This window comes from Choloepus didactylus, chromosome 14 (assembly GCF_015220235.1).
Source record: "Choloepus didactylus isolate mChoDid1 chromosome 14, mChoDid1.pri, whole genome shotgun sequence".
NCBI lineage: Eukaryota > Metazoa > Chordata > Mammalia > Pilosa > Megalonychidae > Choloepus > Choloepus didactylus.
The window spans coordinates 31,542,306-31,561,700 of record NC_051320.1 but is presented as its reverse complement, the minus strand read 5'-3'; the positions used below and the strand labels follow the sequence as shown (position 1 = coordinate 31,561,700).

General features: G+C 36.0%; 1 protein-coding gene across 1 annotated transcript in view; it reads right to left on the bottom strand.

The window, feature by feature from the left end:
• The window catches only part of LOC119508811 (dynein light chain Tctex-type 3-like), a 36,539-nt gene extending 17,703 nt beyond the window's left edge, over nt 1-18,836 (bottom strand). Inside the window, exon 1 of the mRNA XM_037802590.1 lies at nt 18,671-18,836. Within this exon, the coding sequence (XP_037658518.1) occupies nt 18,671-18,836 (166 nt within the window). The remainder of the gene's footprint in view (nt 1-18,670) is intronic.
• Nucleotides 18,837-19,395: the final 559 nt, after the last annotated feature.

The following is a 19,395-nucleotide window of genomic DNA, read 5'->3' as shown; positions in this document are numbered from 1 at the left end:
CAGATCTACAGCTTCGTGGAGTATACTTTCTCTAACTAACCAGCAGGTGGCGTCCACGAGCCACCTGTCCTCCACAAGCCAGTTCTCCCCTGCTTTGCCTTTGTGGTGAGTGGGGGAGTGAGTCTTGTGGGGTCCAATTGGTGTACCAAGCTTGCGTGTGTAGTTGGTGTTGCCCGCCCTGTATAAGGGGCGTGTTTCTGGGCAGTCAGGGAGGGGGTGTGGCTCTAACAATCAAATCTCCTTGGTGATCCTGGAGTTTTAAAGCTGCTGCAATAGTCTAATCCTTCAGTTCAGTCCTGCCACAGTTTGTCTCTGCCACTGACCCACAAGTCCTTGGTATTGGCGTATGGCTCCTGAGACTTGTGAATGGGTCCCTCTTCCAGGCCTTGCACCCCGGGTCCTCTGTTGAGGGATGACTGCGCTATGTCACAGGTGAGTGCTGTCCCCCCAGGGCGGATCTGGGCTGCTGGGCTGTGTAGGGAGGCTCCCAGTCTGCTGAAATGATGGCTGAGTGGGGCTTTCTTAATTCACACTGCTCCACCTTCCCAACTCTGGGACAACCAGCTGAGGTTGCAGGGAAGGCTAATGTCCATGCCCAGTTTTGTGGTGTGTGCCTGTTATTTGAAGCACTTCCATCACACTGGGTTGTCTGGGGCAGCTCTGGGCTATGGGGCTGGTGATGGGCAGGAGGGTTTCTTGTCCACCAGGATGATGGCTGTGAGCAGACACCCCCTTTTCTTGGGAAGTTGTGGTGTTTAGTGAATTTTCTCAGCCACTGGATTATTGCCTTTTGTCTCAGAGCTCTCTTTGTTCTGCTCTTGTCTTGACCTGCCCAAATTGAAAGTCTTTGAAGCTTTCTGTATTGGGCTTGTTAGAGTAATTGTTTTAGAAAAAGGAAAAAGGATTAAAAAAAAAAAAAAGGGGCCCTCCTCACAGATCTAATGGATTATTGAAATGCTAAGAGACAAAACAATTAGGTCCATTAAGGAAAGGTCCACAGGGCAGAGAGATCAGCTTTTCTTCGGGATTTGCATATGAGCCTCAGGGCCTGAGCTCTGCCCTTCCCCTTTCTGTGTTCACCAGAACTCCAAAAATCCTCGGCTTTTATTTTGGAGTTTTTCGTAGTGTTTTTTTCTATGCCTGTCTCCTCTCTGCTGGGCTGGCTGCTCTCAGATTCTCTGGTGTCTGGTCTCAGTTTATCTATGGTTGGAGTTTGGATCAGTAGAATGAGTTTCCGATAAGAGCTGCCACCGCAGTTCTCCCTTCTCCTTCCTGGAGCTGACAGCCCCTCCTCCCATGGGACTGAGCCTGGCAGGGAGGGGTGCGTGTCCCCTGGCCACAAAAACTTACAGATTTTGCTGATCTCAGCCGTTCCACGTTTTCATGAGTGTTGTATGAAGTATGCCCAAAGTCAGATTGCTCTGTGGTGTCCAGTCCACGGAGTTCCTGGCTTTCTACCTACTTTCCTGGAGGAGTAACTAAAACATACAGCTCACCAGTCCACCATCTTGCCCTGCCTTTTCCCTTTTTTTTAATAACATTGTTTTCCATGGATGCATGTTTTCTCTGTTATTTCTGAGCATTTTATTATTTTTTTAATAATAAATTAATTTGCTCTCCATTCCTTACATGTTTCCTATTTCTTCCAAGTTTGTTGTTTTTATTTTTCCCCCTCTTTTATAAGAGATTTTCTTCAAGTGTCTCATAATCTTTGACTACTCATATTTAGGAGTAAAAAACTAAAATGCTGCCTGGAAGTTTTGTAAATGTGTGTAGCATTTGCTGACTAAGGATTTCAGTGCAGGTTGATCTAGCTGGTTGATTCCTTGGAGAATACCCAACATGAGTATCTTTCTTGCTTGCTTGCTTGCTTGCTTACTTGCTTCCTGGTTTAATTTCCCAAAGAAACCACTTCAGTCCTCTGCCCCAAATGGCAAATGTTTAGCAGCTTCTTAAGGTCTGTTAAGCAGTTACCAACTTAGGGTTTTCAGACTTGCATATTTCCCCTTCATTTGTTCTTTTGAGTTGATGTCTTTAAAAACACCTTTACTATTGTCATAGAACATTTTGGCAGAGAGCAGAACCAAATGCAGGAGCTCAACTTGCCAACCTTAAATAGCAGCATACTCATTTGATTCTAAGCAAGGGATACTTAGGTAAAAATTAACATTTTCATACTCCTCAAAATTAGAATGAATAATCACACTTAATCAGAGCAACTAATCATAACTTGTCTTCTCATTTTGGGATGGGGGTATAATAATAGTTTAGGCATACAAGAAACTGTCCTTCTTTGTGCCTATCTAACAGGCTGTGTGGAATGGACCTGAGCCAGGGTCCTGCTACAAATGAGAGGACTGAGGCAAACCCCTCCCCTTGTATATAATTTTTCATCTGCCAGTTTACACAGATGTGACATGTTTGCTGGTGAACAAGTAATCAGACCTTTCAATCACCAATGTTCAGGAATAAACAAGGAAGCCTCCAGAGGTCAGATTTAAAGGAGAGACAATGTGTTTCTGATAGAAAACTAAAATAAATCACAACCAGTAATAATCCTTGCACATTTTTGCTGATTGATATCTGAACCCTTCCTGACTGGGCAGCCTGGTGGCATTTTTGCCACATAAGATAATGGCTTTGTGGGTCAGGTTTAAGAGCAGCAGCATTGCCTCCTTCAATATGTTGACACAGGATTTTTTTTTTTAATTCAGTTTTACTGAAATATATTCACATACAATACAATCATCCATGGTATACAATCAACTGTTCACAGTACGATCATACAGTTATGCTTTCATCACCACAATCTATTTCTGAACATTTTCCTTACAGCAGAAAGAATCAGAATAAGAATAAAAAATAAAAGTAAAAAAGAACACCCAAACCATCCCCCCATCCCACCCTATTTGTCATTTAGTTTTTGTCCCCATTTTTCTACTCATCCATCCATACACTAGATAAAGGGAATGTGATCCACAAGCTTTTCACAATCACACTGTCACCCCTTGAAATTTACATTCTTATACAATTGTCTTCAGGAGTCCAGACTACTGGGTTGGAGTTTGGTAGTTTCAGGTATTTACTTCTAGCTATTCCAGTACATTTAAAACCTAAGAGTTGTTATTTATATAGTGCATAAGAATGTCCACCAGAGTGACCTCTCAATTCCATTTGAAATCTCTCAGCCACTGAAACTATTTTGTCTCATTTTGCATCCCCCTTTTGGTCAAGATGTTCTCAACCCCATGATGCTGGGTCCAGATTCATCCCTGGGATTCATATCCTGCATTGCGAGGGAAATTTACACCCCTGGGAGTAGGGTCCCATGTAGGGGGGAGGGCAGTGAGTTCACCTGCTGAGGTGGCTCAGTTAGAGAGAGAGAGAGCCACATCTGAGCAACAAAGAGGTACTCAGGGGGAGACTCTTAGGCACAATTATATGCAAGTTTAGCCTCTCCTTTGCAGTAGCGAGCTTCATAAGGGCAAGTCCCAAGAAAAGGGCTTGGCACATCAAACCGCCAGTCCCAAGGTTTGTGACAACATCGACACCAGTCCAGGTGAGGAAGTCCAACACTTCTGCACCTTCCCCCAGCTCCTCAGGAGTGGGGAGGGGAGCCGTAAATATATTTTTTATTCTCTGCCCAAATTACTTTATGTGTTGACACAAGATTTTAATAAATATAATGCAGGCAAAATAATCTGTTTGCTATTTCTCAGGAGACAAGATGGCAATGCTTAGCACTGGGGAAGTTCAAACATTGTTCGGAGTAATTTTAATTTCCACCATGATGTGGAAGCAAAGATGGGCTATAAAACCGCTTTTCTGACTCTTGCTGAGAGTAGTTTTCACTGGACAAGTACAGAGGAAGGCAATCATGTACAGAGGTTAAAACACAAATCTGGGGGCAAACAGCCCTGGGTTTGAGATGCCACTCTCCTAATTGGTACCTATCTGTGATATTGGAGAAGTTACACAGCTTTTTCAAGATTTAATTTTCTCATGGATACAGTGGGGATCATATTAGGGTCTATATCATAAAGATATTGTTAAGACAATGCCTACCACATAATAAATACTCAATACATTGTAGTTATTATTTTTATATTTATAATAAATTTTATTAATTCTATTATATGCAGCATACCTTATAGAATAAAAATATATAAGTATTATACATTATTCAACATAAATATTTAATAATTATACTTATTTCTATTTATAGTAATTATTAGTGCTCTAGTATATTTGGTAACACAAAGATATATTACTCTCTATGAGAACAGAGGCACTTTCTGTGAGGATTTTCTGAATATATTTTCAAATATTTCACAGACCAAAAAAATAACCTGCACTTTTTATATATATATAAAAGCTAGTGCTATCCCTTCTATTATGGCACACATACAATGGTTGAGAAACATTCAAGTTATTGTGGTGAAAAAGAACAGACTACTTCAGTCCCTTCCTGTGTGCCTGGCACCGGAATCTGGATTAAACATTCCTGGTACTAAAGGCATTCAGGAATCTGGGGCCCTTCAACTTCACCGTGAGAAAATTCCCTGTCTGTGGGTTTTGTTTCTGTTTTTTTTTGTTTTGTTTTTTTTTGTAACACATCTATAATCCTAAAATATTTTAAACAGAACTGGGCTTTAAACAAGTTAATGCCATGCTTGTCAAAACAGTTCAGGAGAGTCTATAAAATAAGCTTATAGACAGAGATGAATCTCTGTGGGAAGAGAGCCAAAACAAAATAGAAAATTCTAAAGAAATCTTAGCAGCAATATTTTCCTGGCAGACATTTGTAATTTAGGCAAAACTTGAGGACAAGAAGTGAATCAGTAAACCTAGCCTGAGTTACATCAGGGATGGGCCAACTCTTTCTGTAAAGGGACAGGGAGTAAATATTTTAGTCTGTGAAAGCCAGGAGGCAAAATTGAGACTACGATGTAAATACTTTGATTAAAAAAAAAGAGGAGAGAAAGAAAACAAATTTCACAAAAATTTTATTGACAAAATCCAAAGTATGAAAACAATAATTGGGAGAAATTTTTGTTACTGTAATACATGTTGTACTGGTTTCAATCTATTATGTACCCCATAAAGGATTACATTCTTTTACTCCACTCTTGTGGGGGCAGACCTATTTTGGGTGGGATCTTTTGATTAGGTTGTTTCCATGGTGACTACACCCATTCAAGGTGGGTCTTAATTAGTTTACTGGAGTCTTTAAGAGAGCTCAGGAAGAGCCCAGAGCTGACACAGACCCAGACGCTTGGAGATACAGACAGAAAGACATTTAGTGATGCTAAGCTAAGAGATGAAGCCCAGAGTTTGCCCCGGAGAAACTAAGTGAGAATCCATAGATGCTTAAAGAGAAAGCCACTGGAATCAGAAGCTGAAAGCAATGCAACCCAGGAGCAAAGGACCAGTAGACACAAGCCACATGCCTTCCCAGCTGACAGAGGTGTCCCAGATGCCATCAGCGTTTCTTCAGTGAAGGTATCCTCTTATTGATGTTTTAGTTTGGACACTTTTATGGACTTGGAACTGTAAATTTTTGAATTGATAAATCCCCATTGTAAAAGCCAATCCTTTTCTGGTATATTGCCTTTCAGCAGCTTTAGCAAACTGTAACACATGTGTACTTATGAAAATGATGGAGTTTTTGTTTAGGGAGATAACATCTCACTTAGTGGAGTTCAATGTTAGTGTTCCCTATCATCAAGCTGATGACAAATATTCATCTGTGAAAGCCATTCTTGGCTTGCAGGCCATACAAAACAGGCAACAGGCAGGAATTGGCTGACCCAGATCTAAATGATCAAGAAAAAGACTACTTGGGGAAAATTTTCTCGACTGAAATCAGGGTAGTAAAGTAATATATTTTGGCCCCAAAGAAAAGTTCTTATTTGCTCTGGAATCAGAGGCACCGAGGGCCCCAACAGGTCCTCCATGAAATCTTCATTGGTCATTGCAGTGTGTATAGGGACAATGGTTTTGTCCTCTGAACTCAGAGAATACATTGCCTATACTTCCCATTCAGGGCTTACAGTCAGTCTTGAGCCACACTTGCATTCCTCTTACACTGCCCTTTGTCTCTTAAACTATCATAATCTTCCTGAGAGGATAACCAAAGTCTTATAAATATTTGTAAGTGAGCTGATTATTAAATGACCAACTCTAGAGTTCCCAGCTCTGGGTCTGTTCCTGGGAACTTCACACTCCCTGGTATTTTACAGATGGCTGAGGGTTTTACTTTAAAACATGGACATGCTGTGGCTAAGTCTCCAGTTATCCACAGTGGAAGGGGAAAAGAAAGTCACAGCTCCATTAAGATGCAAAGTTACCTTCTTGTATTCTGTCAGCATGCCCCAGCCCTTGCAGGAGTGACGCCTTGGCTAGACTGTGTTCCTGCAATGACAAGTTACCCTGGCAGCTGAATGCTTTCATTTTTTTGTGGGACTAACTGAGCATGGTTCTTACATGGTGGATTCTTCTCCAATCCACCACAGCCGAATATTTATTCAAAATTAAAATCCATCTTATGTAGTTAAAGCAACACCTTATATTATCAAGCCAACAGTTTGGGCATCTCCAAGGGTTCCTCATTTACAAGGTAAAAACATCTGAGGAAAGCTAAACCAGAAGGATTTTCTCAGAATATCTTCTGGCTGCATCCTACCTTGGAAAACAATATTTTGAAGTGGTGTAACACAGGTTTTTATTTGTCCCCCAAATCTGTTTTCCTCTTCTTAAAAATTGATAGAATTATTACCTAGGCACAAGGCAATTTAGAATACAGTCCTTATTTCCCAGCAAGTGTTTGCAGCCATTGGACTTAGTGGCCAATGGGATGTTTGCAACAGTAATGTGCAAATTTTTAGTCCCTATGTAGCGGATAAGAATAGTAACCTACATGGTCAGAGGTTCTCAGTGAAATGAAAATTTAAGGCTCCAGACAGATGTAGACCTCAGCATCCAATCTGACTGACACCACTGGGAAGACCAATAGAACAGGGACTTCACCCCAGCTCACTGTCGCCTTTATGTAGCCTTAGCACACTATCTCAGTAATCCATATACAGATCGCCTTAAATTCTTCTGCTTGTTAGGAGGCCCCCTCCCAGCCCCTGGAGGAATTTGTCTAAAAGGAGGTTGAGGAGAGATGTTCCTGTTCACAGCCCTGCATATGAGGCAGTGGCTAATTCGTCTATAGGGTAGCCAGAGCAACAGGACTCAAAAATTTCTGAGTCAATTGGCAGGTTGAGGGGCAGGGGCCACAGAAGAGGAGATAAAGGACAAAATCTCAGAGACCAAGGAACTATCAGCAGCAGAGAGGAAGTTTAATGCACAGGAAGATGGATTACACTCAACAAGCCCTGTTTATCCCTGTCTCAATTGACCATTCCTGAGAGGCCTCACTGACAGAGCTCAGCGTGTTTGAGTCAGAATCGGAAGTAATCAGTTAAAGTTGGGAATCTGAATTCTGACCATCAGCTGAAAATTCTGTTCCCATCAAGGCTATCAATTATGTCTACAAAGGGGGATAATTGTGGGTGGGATGATTTTTTTTGTTCAGAAATCATGAAGATTCAAGAGGAAAAGGAGTGGCAATCACAGTTTTGTAATGGTTTTAATCTTGGCAAGTCTCATTCTTTTGGTACTGATAGCTCTGTATAGTTAGTTATTTTAATAGATAAAAATTGACCTGAATAATAACTCGCTTTCAAATCATTGAACTAGAAATATTAATCTTTCTGAGAATATTATTCTTCACTTTTTAAAGTCTAACTTCTGAAATTGTTCTACTTTTCTTAGGAAATGTGAAGTATTTAAGAGAAAAAATGCAGGTTGTTAAAAAAAACTGTTTCAATATATAAACAGTGATTTCAGTTTCAACAGAATTAATATAGGAACCTTCCTTAAAAGTTGTTCCAGAAATTGATTTTTTAGTTAGTCCTTCATTTGTTAACCTGTTTAAGAGTGAGTTCTCACAGACCATCTCATAAAATGGTAAATTCCTTTCACTGAATGCAATGTAATTTACCTGCTAAATTATTTTTCAAAATATATGTTACATATGATTTTATAAACTGTCTTTTGTCATTTGTTGTCAAAATATTGTTTGTTGTAAAATTAAGTTTTTAATAATCCTATTCAGGTGATAATTTTTAAAATTGATTACTAAGAATAATAATAATAAATACGCACAAAAACTCCCTCTACCTTAACATTTAGTCCAAAATTGAGCTTCTTTTCTAAGTGATTTTCAGGTAAAAAATAATCAATGTTTTATAAATGATTGCACTTCTTCTTAAATATAATTACATGTTACTTTTACAATATGTGATTTTGTTTTGAAATAATTTTAAATGTACACACAAATTGCAATAATGGTACAAAAAAACTTTTTATTTTCTGAATCAGTTGAGATAGTACCAGTATGATGCCCAAAATCTCCAAATAACTCAATGTGTATTTCCTCCAGGAGGTCATTCTCTTACCCAACCATAACACAGCCAGCACTGGTACATTACTATCAACAATCTACAGACTCCACTCAAGGTTTGACAAAATATCCTGGAATTATTTTGTCTGGGATCACTTTTTTCATTTAGTTGCCATGTTTCTTAGTCTCCTTCAAACAGAAAAAAAATCCTGTCTTTCTTTGAGTTTCATTATTTTGACTTGAGAAAATTATGGGTCAGCTATTTTCTAGAATTAACCCTCAATTTGGATTTATCTGATGTGCTTTCATGATTAGAATCATAGTATACAAATTTTTGGAGCAATTTTATTGAAGTTATGCTGTGTTTGTCACATTGGATACTACCATATAGTGCCCTATTTTGATTAATTTTATTCCTGGGGAGGTTAACTTTATTACTTGCATAAAAAGTTTCTTACCAGTTTTCTCTACTTTAAAGTTATTTGTTTCCTCTTTTCACATCTTTATAGAGAGGTAGTTTGAGACTGTATACATACTTTTCCCTATATTTCATTCACTAGTTTTTTCATCCAATGACGAAATGGTGATTTTCCAATTTAAATACTCTTCTACATCTGCTAGTTGACATTCTACTCTAAAGAAATCTCTTTACCTATTTATGTATTTGTTTACATCTGCTAGTTGACATTCTACTCTAAAGAAATCTCTTTACCTATTTATGTATTTGTTTACTTATTTATGTCAGTATGAACTCATGAATTCCTATTTTATTCATTGAGCTGTAATCCCTTACATTTATTTGGATGCTCCAGTTGTCCAGATTTCGCACAAGGGAGCCTCTTCAAGCTGGTTTCCGAGTCCTTTATGACATATCCATCATTCCTTCAGTACGTCCTTATTTTCAGTGAAAATGAGCTGTTCCAGTATCACCTTGTTCTTTCCCTGCTCCAGTTTTGGCATCAGTCATTTTTTTTTTTTTTTTTAAGGAGGAACAGTTCCTTTTATTGGAGAATAGTATTTATTAGTCATGACTGATTGCTATTATTAATCAAGACTGATTGCTATTAGTCCTAATAAGGACTAATACTCCATCTTAGTTTAGGATGTTGCTGCTCTCAGGCCCTCTTTGTGGAGAATTAGGATGTAGGTGTATGTATATATGCGTAAACACACACCCAAACACATGCATACACACACATAAATGCGTATATTTATCCTATATATATATTTATCTATAATGTTTAAAACCATGAACTGACACTGACACCTCTAATTCTAATACAGTGCCATTCTTGTTTTCTCCCTTACATATTTGGTATTCCCTTCTTCAACAGTGAACCTGTGGATGCCATCTCAGCATGGGAACCTCTGGGTGGACTTACAGGACCAGAGGCTCATTGTGTGGGTCTCCAGGGCCATGAACTTGGGTACAAATCTGGTTCCATTTATTCTCAACATTTGTTTCATATGATCAATCTCTTCTGAATGTAAACAATCCCTGCCTCTGCCACTGTTACCCATAAAGAACACTTTCTTCAACTCTCCCCAGCTCACACATACCCAGCACTGATGCATCCAATTTTGCACACATGCTCCCTTTACTAATTTGGGCTTCAACAGCACACAGTAAGCAGCCCCCAGCCTTACCATTCCTGAATGAATGGCCTACCCAACCTGTGTGGATACCAACATCCAGCAGTAGACCCATGGAAATTCTTCCCATGCATGGCCCTACCTATTATCTCTTGGAATGATTTATTCAAGAAGGAAGGAAAGAAGCAAGGAAGCAACAAGGAATGGAGCAATGACAGAGTATTTAAAATTATTTCTTTTATTCTTCTCTTCAAAATTTGAAATTATATAGCTATATATCTGAACTAAAGATGTTTGACATTTTCTTTTATAAGTAATGTAACTCAAAGGTCTGAGAAAGCTTTTCTTAAGAAAAAATAATTTAATTTATAAGAAAAAGAAATACTAAAAGACAGAGACTGTATCTCAAAGAACATTCAAATAGTAAAAAATCATCATACTTATATCAGGTGAAAATCTATGTCTGATTTCCCCTTGGAAACTTCACCCTCATGTAAAAAAATAATTACACTTTCTAGATGGAAGTGACTTGAGAAGTTGCAAAATAATTCTCCACACCTTGGTAAAGCAACTTTCTTCTAATTGCTAAAGCAAATTCCTTCCCTGTTTCTTATCTGCAATTCACTGACTTAGCGAGGTTTCTTTGGTTCAGATAATAATGATTACAAAAGGAAGTTAATGAAGAGATTAATTTATAATTGATTAAGTTACCTGAAATGGAGAGGTAACAACTCTAAAATTCTTTCTTTTTTGTAACACGAGGAGTTATTCTCAATTCATCCTACCATTATCTGGATCCTCAGCCACCTGGTTCTGGATATGCCATAACGGGGGGCTGAGAATTGACTTCTGAGGGGGGCAGCCCCTGCTTGTTAGGAGCCAGGGACTTTTCAGAGTTCTGGGTGAGGTGGGAGAAACTGAGCAAGTCTAGGCCTCCCTGATAACACTTTCATGTCCTTCAGCCGTTATGAATGGCTTTGATCATTCTGAAACAAAGACACCCAGAACTGTCATCAATTACATTTACATTATGTTTAGTTCATCAGAAAATTTTAGCCTTTCAGTCTATTTCATAATTCACATTCATTGGTCACTGAGATGAACTTACCGCTGAAGCATTCCTGGAAACTTTCCAAAACAAACCACAGAACACTCGGAACCACAAGGAGATGTTTGGTGTTGGTTTATGGTTTGAAGAATTCCGATAAGAGATGGCAACTGAAGAGAGGGTTTCAAATCTGCTAGATGGTTTGTGGTATAGAGTATCATCCCTACCTTAACAGACTGCTTATCAGAAATTAAGAAGAAAATAAAGAAAATAATTTATATAATAAGATTTTTAAAATTGTTCGAGCAAAATCTTAACCTTTCCTCAAATATATAATATAACATAAGGTCTCCTCAAAGTTAAAACAGTATCAGAGCCAAACCATAATATAAACTATCCCTTATCCTTTGTCCAAAACCAACAGCTGTGCTAAGCTAATAAATAAGGCTGAGGCCTCTCAAACAATTTCAGATGCATTTAATTATTTTAAATGTTAAACAAAAGAAACACCTAAGGGAATATTCATGCAATTTTTACATCTTTACCATAAAAGTTTCCCACATGCTAAGTAAATGCAGAAATGCAGAATATTTTTGGTTGTATTTTCCCAGATGATTTTATTTCTGGGTAGGTAAGGAATGAAAGATAGACATTTGGTTTAACAGTAATTGTGTAACAGTGGAATGACTCCATTAGATATAGAAAGCTCTAAAAGAATAATTTTCACAGAAGAAAAAGGAAAAATGTTTAAGAAACTACCCCACAAAAAAACACTAGGTTTCAAAGGTCAAATCATCCCAATGGTCTATAACCATTCGGAAAAATGAAAAAGAAGGAAACTTCTTTAAAAACAAGATGTAGTAAGTCTAGCATCCACACCAGGATGAAGGTAGTACAAAAGAAACAGAGAGAGAAAACCACAGACAAATATCCCTTATAAATATACCAAAGTATTAATTAAAGTATTAGCAAACAAATCTAATACAACATTCAGAAAATAACTCACCATCTTGAGGTTGCGCTTATTCAAAGAACACAAGTTTGATTCCTTGCTAGGAAATCTGTTAATAAAATGATTTAAGGGGAAAGATTATTGGACTATTTCCATAGATGCTGAAAATGACTTTGACAGAATTTAACATCCATCGCTGATAAATACACTCAAGATAAAAAAATTTTAAAATGATGGATATTGTGTATATGTTTGTGTGTATATGTGTATAAGTATATTCCTTAGTCCTAAAACCTATATCTTACCTAAGAGAGAAATACTAAACACATTTCCATTAAAATCAGAAAAGGCAAGAATGCCATCTCGGCTCCAATGAACCATTTCACCAAAGGTTTTATCCAATGCAATTAGACAAGGTAAAATTTTTAAATGGCATTATAACTAGTAATAACAAATACCAGTTTTATGCAGATGATATGATAGCATTCCTGCAAAAGCCTAGAGAAACAATGATAAAACTAACCCCAAAAATAAAAACAAAATTTCAGTAAAGTAGCAGGATACAAAATTAATGTACAGAAATCTAGCTTTCATAAACACTAACAATTACCAATGTGGTAACAGAATCATAAAGAAAACTCATTTACAAAGCAACAAATGAGAATAAATATTTGGGAAAAATTTAACAAGAAATGTGCAAAACCTATATGAGGAATATTTTTGACACTTCTGAAAGACACAAAGTAGCCTGAAACAAATGGAAAAATATCTCTTCTTCTTGGATAGGATGGCTCAACATCATAAAAATGATAGTTCTATCTAACTTAAGTTATAAATGTAATGCAATCCCAATAAAAATATCAAGTAACTATTTTACGAAACTAGGTAAGTTTGATATGAAAGTTAATATAGAAAAACAAACATACTCAAATAGTCAGGGAAACACTAAAATACAAACAAGCAAACAAAACCTTTTGGGAGAACTAGCCCTATTAAGCATTGCAACATACTAAAATACGTCTGGGAATGTCTTTTGATTATTCTTATTAAATATAAACAAGTCATCAAACTTAAAACTTTCCTACTTCTTTATCTCTGGAAAATGATTAATTTTCTCTTTCGAAATTGAAATTGAAGACTTTCTTCATTATTATTTCTCTTGGCTCACTTTGTTATTTTCTAGTGTTTTGTTTTCTTTTTGTACAGAGTATTTGATTTATTTATTTGTATTCTTTTTTTAATGATAAAAGAGTTCAGTGCTGTGAAATTTTCACTGATCACTGCTTTGAATTTATCTCAAAAAATGCTGACAAATAGTGTTTTAAAAATCATTACTTTTGAGAAATTCTGTGATTGCACTTTCACCCAAGAGTTATGAAATACATTTACTTTTTAATTTCTAGATGGAATAACTTTTTAAATTTTGCCAATAATTTTTAGTTTTGTTGCTTTTGTGACCAGAGATAGATGTTTGTAATATTTTTACTTTATGGAGCTCCATATGATCTAACATATGATCTAACATATGATCTAACATATGATTGGTTTTTGTGAATGTCCCAAGAGCGCTGGAATAGAAGGTATATTCAGGACGTAAAGTTCAATATATATCCATAAGCTCTACCTTGCTGATTATGTTGTTTCATCTTATATATCCTTATTTATTATCTGTCCATTTTATCTGACTTGCACTGTGAGTGATGTATTAAAGTTTTACTAATGTGTTTCTATCTGTGTCTTCTTGCATATCCTGCTATTTCTACTTTGTAAAGGTGATTGCTGTTATTCAGTGCATTGATATTCATGAAGTATTATATATTTGTTGGAAATTAGCATTAGCATTGAATTAGCTACTAGCTATTTAGCTATTAGTATTGAATATACCCTTATTTTTCTCAATTAAATTTTTTTTTTGGCCTTGAATTTGATTTTGTCCAATAGCAGGCCTGCTACACCTACTTTCTTACTGCACCCATGTGCCAGCAAACTCTTGTCCACAACTTTATTTTTTATTCTTTTTCAATCACTTTAAGTATGATTTTTGATACAGCACATTGTTGAATGTATCCTTGTAAGTAACATTGCAAATCTTTTGATTTTAATAGTTAAGTTATGCTCATTCACATTTATTAATATCACAGATATTTCAGTTTCAACTCTTTCAAAGTACTTTATTTATATTTGGTTACATTTGCTATGCTTTATTCCTCTAAAAGATGTATATTGCTGGCTGTTTTATTTTAAAGTAATTTTTAACATTTAGGAAGGTTTGTGTTTTTGTTTTAGTGGTTATTTTATGTATACATTTTTAAAGACTTGAGTCGTCTGTTTTCTCATTCAACCTTTTATTACCAGGTTTGTCAGCTTTTGTTGGCATCTTTTAGCTCTCATACATTGTCCCTACAATAATCAATACCTTATTTTACTTTGATCATTCCCTTTCCTTTCTCTTCCAACTTTTTAGTTGCATCATTTCTACTTTCACACAATCTATAACTTTGTGTATTAGTTTTCCACGCTCAACCCCTCCCATTTTAGTCTTAGATCCACTATTTAAGCTTAACAAAATGCTCACCAGCACTCCCTTTGTTGAAATTTTCTACTAAAACATTGAATGAAACTCATTCTCCATTAGATTACTCAAGAAGGGCTCAGAGGTACAGAATTCCCTAAGTTCCTGTATTTTTTGTTGCTTTGGTACTTGAAGCAGAATGGCTAGATGGAATATCTTTGGTTCACAAATTCATTGATTATTTTGAAAATGTTGTTCCATTGTTGCCTTGCTTTATATCATGTTTTTAAAAATTCTGATGTCAAAATAATAAATTTTCTTGCAAATTATTTTATTTCTTCCTTGCATCCTTGAGACTTTCCCCCTTATCTTTGAAACCTAATAGTTTTACTAGCCTAAGTCTCAAGAGTAATCATACCAGATTACTTTTCCCAGGTTCCAGGTGGGCACTTTCAGTATACAGATTCAAACCTTCTTTTATCACAAAGAGCTTTTCTTCAGTTACAATTGTAAATATTAGCTTTGGTTAATTTAGTCTTCTGGGACTCCAATTATAAAAATGTTATTTCTCTTTGCTTGCCTTTCATTTCCATCATGTTCTTTCACTTTTCTGATTGATTGATTGATTGATTGATTGTTCTCCTGCCTTTCCTATATTAGTATTAAATTTTATTTAAGTTTATTTTCCTTTGGGAATCATGTATTTGTTTTCATTCTGAGATAGTTTAGTCAATGTCTTCCACATCTTTATTGAGTTCAAAGCACCCTCTTTTCTTTCTTTCTCTCTTTTTTTGTTCTTTTCTGTTCTTAACTTTAAAATTTATAATTTGAAGTGTTTTTTTTTTTTTTATCTCTAAATGCTTGTTTGAGTATATTTAATTCAAAATATTGTCTTACAGTTTTCTTCTGCTACATGTTTTCCTTCATTTTATTTTTGGGGCACTGGAGAGTTTCATTAGTCAAAGTGTGTTGAATTTTGTTTTCTGATTTTAGTAATAATTCTGTGTAGATTTGTTTTATTTTTTCATTGTGGATTTTCAGTTCTTTACAGAATTCCTAGTTCAATGGCACCCTTTTGTGTTAGTAGATAAAAATAGATCAAAATACAGATCTTTGATGGTGTTTATTATTGTGTGTGTGGGGTGTTGAGAAAGAGGTTGTGTTTCTCTGACTTTGGTTCTCTTTTGTCCGGTAAAAACCTAAATTTTCCCTTTTTCTTTTTTTCCCATTCATCACTCAACTGCCCAAAAAGTATCTATCCTTCTCCCTTTTTCCTTTTTTTTCTACCCTGGTAACCATGACTCTCAAAAACTATTATTCCACATCATGCACACTTTTACATTTACATCCACACCATGCTCTGATCTAACACAACACCATCTTACCGTTTTTACAATCAGGGTGGAATCACTCCCTCTGGAAGTATCTTTAGTTCAACCTTAGTTTCATCACTATTTATCCTCTTTTCTTTCCCTTGCAGCTTTTCTCGGCCTGTCTTTGCTAGCAGCAAGGCTTGCAGTGGTTAGGTAATGTGATAAATTGCTCCCTTGGATTTGATGCTTTCCTTTTTTTTTTCACTGGTAATTATTTTGAAGTTTGGGCACTCTTTGTCTTCAAGTCATGCTTATGGGAAGATTTTTATACAGTTTTTTGCTGTTGTTGCTGTTGTTGTTTATCTTCTTAACAGTTTTGCATTGTTTGGGGAGGACATATTGGACATATTGTCAAAATAATAAGTTACTACCTAAGTCTTGTCCTTTAACCTTTTATTTCTATTGGACCCAAGTACCTTAACTCATGCTATTTTGATGTAAGTACCTGTACTGGTCAAATGAAGTACTTTATTGCTTACTATAATTGCCCTCAAGAGCAAAATTCACACATTATGGTAACTACAATAAAAATTGCATTGTTATTAATTCACTAGAACCAATAAAGTGTAAGTTGAAACAAATAATACCCAGTCTTGAGGTTAAAGCTTTCCATTCCATCAAATACAAAGTAGATGTGCTGTGCAATCAAGAAGAGCATTTTAATTACCAAATTATACCCCTACAGTAACAGTTATGTACTTACAAAGGAGTTCAGTCTTAAGAATGTCAACTGAGTAGTTTTTACTATAAATAAATTAAATATGAATGCATTAAAACATGTAAATGAAACAAAACCATATTACCCAAAAGGAGGTAGGTGTAGGTCATTACAACATAAATTATTACCTATTTTAAAAAATTGCTAGTTTCTTGTTTTCTGGCAAGAAAACAGTAAGCCATTTTAAAGACTTGGCAAAGCCAAGTATATTTTAGCACAGTTTCAAGATAAAAACAACTTGTCATGTCAATAGCTGAGAAGTTAATGAGATGTAGTTTAGTACCAATATTTTGCCATGCAACAGAAAAGAAGTAATGAGAGGTTTGATTCTACATTTAACCTTACCAGTGAAAAATTATAGTGACTATTAGAAATAATACTCATCTAAATAATAAACAATCCTCTATTTTTAAAATTTGTTCTCAACTGCACCTATCTTCTTTCTAGTATCCTCATCAAATTAATTAATTGTTATTACAGATATGCAAAAGCCTTTCACATGCAATGCCCCAAGGCCAGTCTTCAGCCCATACCACGGACACCCCTATTTTTTTCTTCCTTCCCTTTGCCAAAAGAATTAATTTTTCTTTCTTTCTATATTAGTGGTTGCAACCACTTTATCCTTTGGGGGTTTCTCTTTTTCAAAACATTTAGGGAAATAGGGATGCTGTCTCCCCTGTTTTTTCCCTTTTTTGTTGCCACTAAAAATACACAAGCCAAATGGAGTCTACTGTTAATCACTGTGAGGAAAAAACAAGACTTGACAAAATTAAATGTGAACAAGCTACCAAACTTATAAATTTCCTACTTCTTGATTTCTGGAAAATGATTAATTTTCTTCTCTAAAATTGAAAATTGAAACTCCTACATGATTTTGCCTGGCTCTTGGTTTTTATTTGAGATGTGGCTCATTTAATAAATCAACACTCATATTTTTGCCTTTAGCAATGCATACTTAGATATGTTCCTATAAAACATACTATCTTTCATTAAGAAAATACTCTGAGTAATAAGTTCCTCTTTTATTCAAGTGGACAACTTGCATGTTATTAAGCTTCAGGCCCACCCAAGGATTTTTCTTCAGGGTGTCTTCTGAAAATGAGTCACTTCTCTGAAGGTTGAGTTTCAGTTTGTTTCTTTTGATTATTTATATTTAAAAAGTTGAAACCCTTATTCTTTAGTAAGGGTGGGGTGCAAACCTTCTAATCCTACAATGTATCAGTTGGTGAGTTGTAGGGTGCTTTTTCAACTACTCATGCCTGCTGCCCTCTGTAACTACAGTAATTGACGTTTTTTTATTTGTTTCCTCCAGGAGCAGGTCTTCTCCACTGCTAATGAAGCAGTGTCTTGAAACATTCCCAACCCAGCCATTTGGTAATACATTGTCATTTTTGCAATATCTCAGTTCAAAAAATTGAGCTAATTTCCTTTTCCTTTTCCTTTAATTTATGGGAAATAATCAGATTATTGTAGAATAACTTGCTTTCCCCACTGTAAGATCACTACTGTTTCTGAAATTAAGGAGAACTTCTGACATAAAAGAGAACTGTTTAAAAATTTGTTTTATTAGGGTTACAGAAAAATCAAGCAGAAGAGACTTGTTTTTGAAAACCAGTTTATCCTAAGTTTTTTCTCCAGTAGTCTCTATAGGAAGACAAAAAGGAATAGGTACATGATTTTTATTTGAAGACATTATATTTAAGTATGCATGAATCCCTTGTCCACTTCAGGATGCTAAATTCTTTAGCACTGAGCTATTAGGCACAAGAGGACCACATACCACTTTCCAAAAGATCTTCAGCTTTTAAGGTATCAGTAGTTATTAATTCCCTGGACGGAATGACTAGAATTTTTCCTGAGGTTCCACATCTGAAGACTGAAATGCTTAGGGGATAGTAACCTTGGACTTGAATATTTTGCACAACTCCATTAATACATAGAAAGGTGCATCTCCTTGCAGTGCAGGAGAAGAAAGACGATTCTATCTTCTCTATCATTTTCCATCTCTCCCTTTCCTCAAACCTGTGACTGAAGGTAGGAATGCCACGTTGTACCGCATCGAGTGATGAGGGCTTGTTTCCGGACACATTCTTGTCAGTCCATTTTTCCAGGCTTCCCCCTTAATCTCCTGCTCTGTATACTTCTCAGATGGTTTCTCTGTTCTGTATCTCAAGCTTTGCCATATCATTTTCCCTTAGATTGGATAATTCTTTGAATGTTTTTTATCTATTCACATAGTGCAGAGAAATAATCAGACCTAAAACAAATACCAACACAAATATATAGTATACTACAAATTGTGCAATGTCCATTTAAAGAAAATTTGGCCTTGGGAGGAATTAGAGAGGACATAAATAAGGTGTGAAATACATTCACAGGAATTTTAGTATGGGTGTTATAAAAGTCAGCATATACTTATGGAATGCTTCACAACTTTGCTTTTAACTTGTGCACAATTAAATTTACTTAGTCCTAAATGGTTTTAGCAAACATCAGCACACTAATAAAATATTCATATGAAATTTCTAAATTACAGCGAGCATTTTATTTTCTTTCACTCCATGTGTACTTTCTAAATAGTCTGTCTCATCTGGCTCCGAAGTAGTTAAGATTAAGCAAAAAAAGTCTGAGATCTTGCAAGGAAGTATTGAAGCTGACAAATGCTGTATGGGATTTCACAAGCTGCCGTAACAGAGAAAGCTGAGTCTGCAGTACTTGAGGAATCAGGAAATAAAGACACCTGGTTA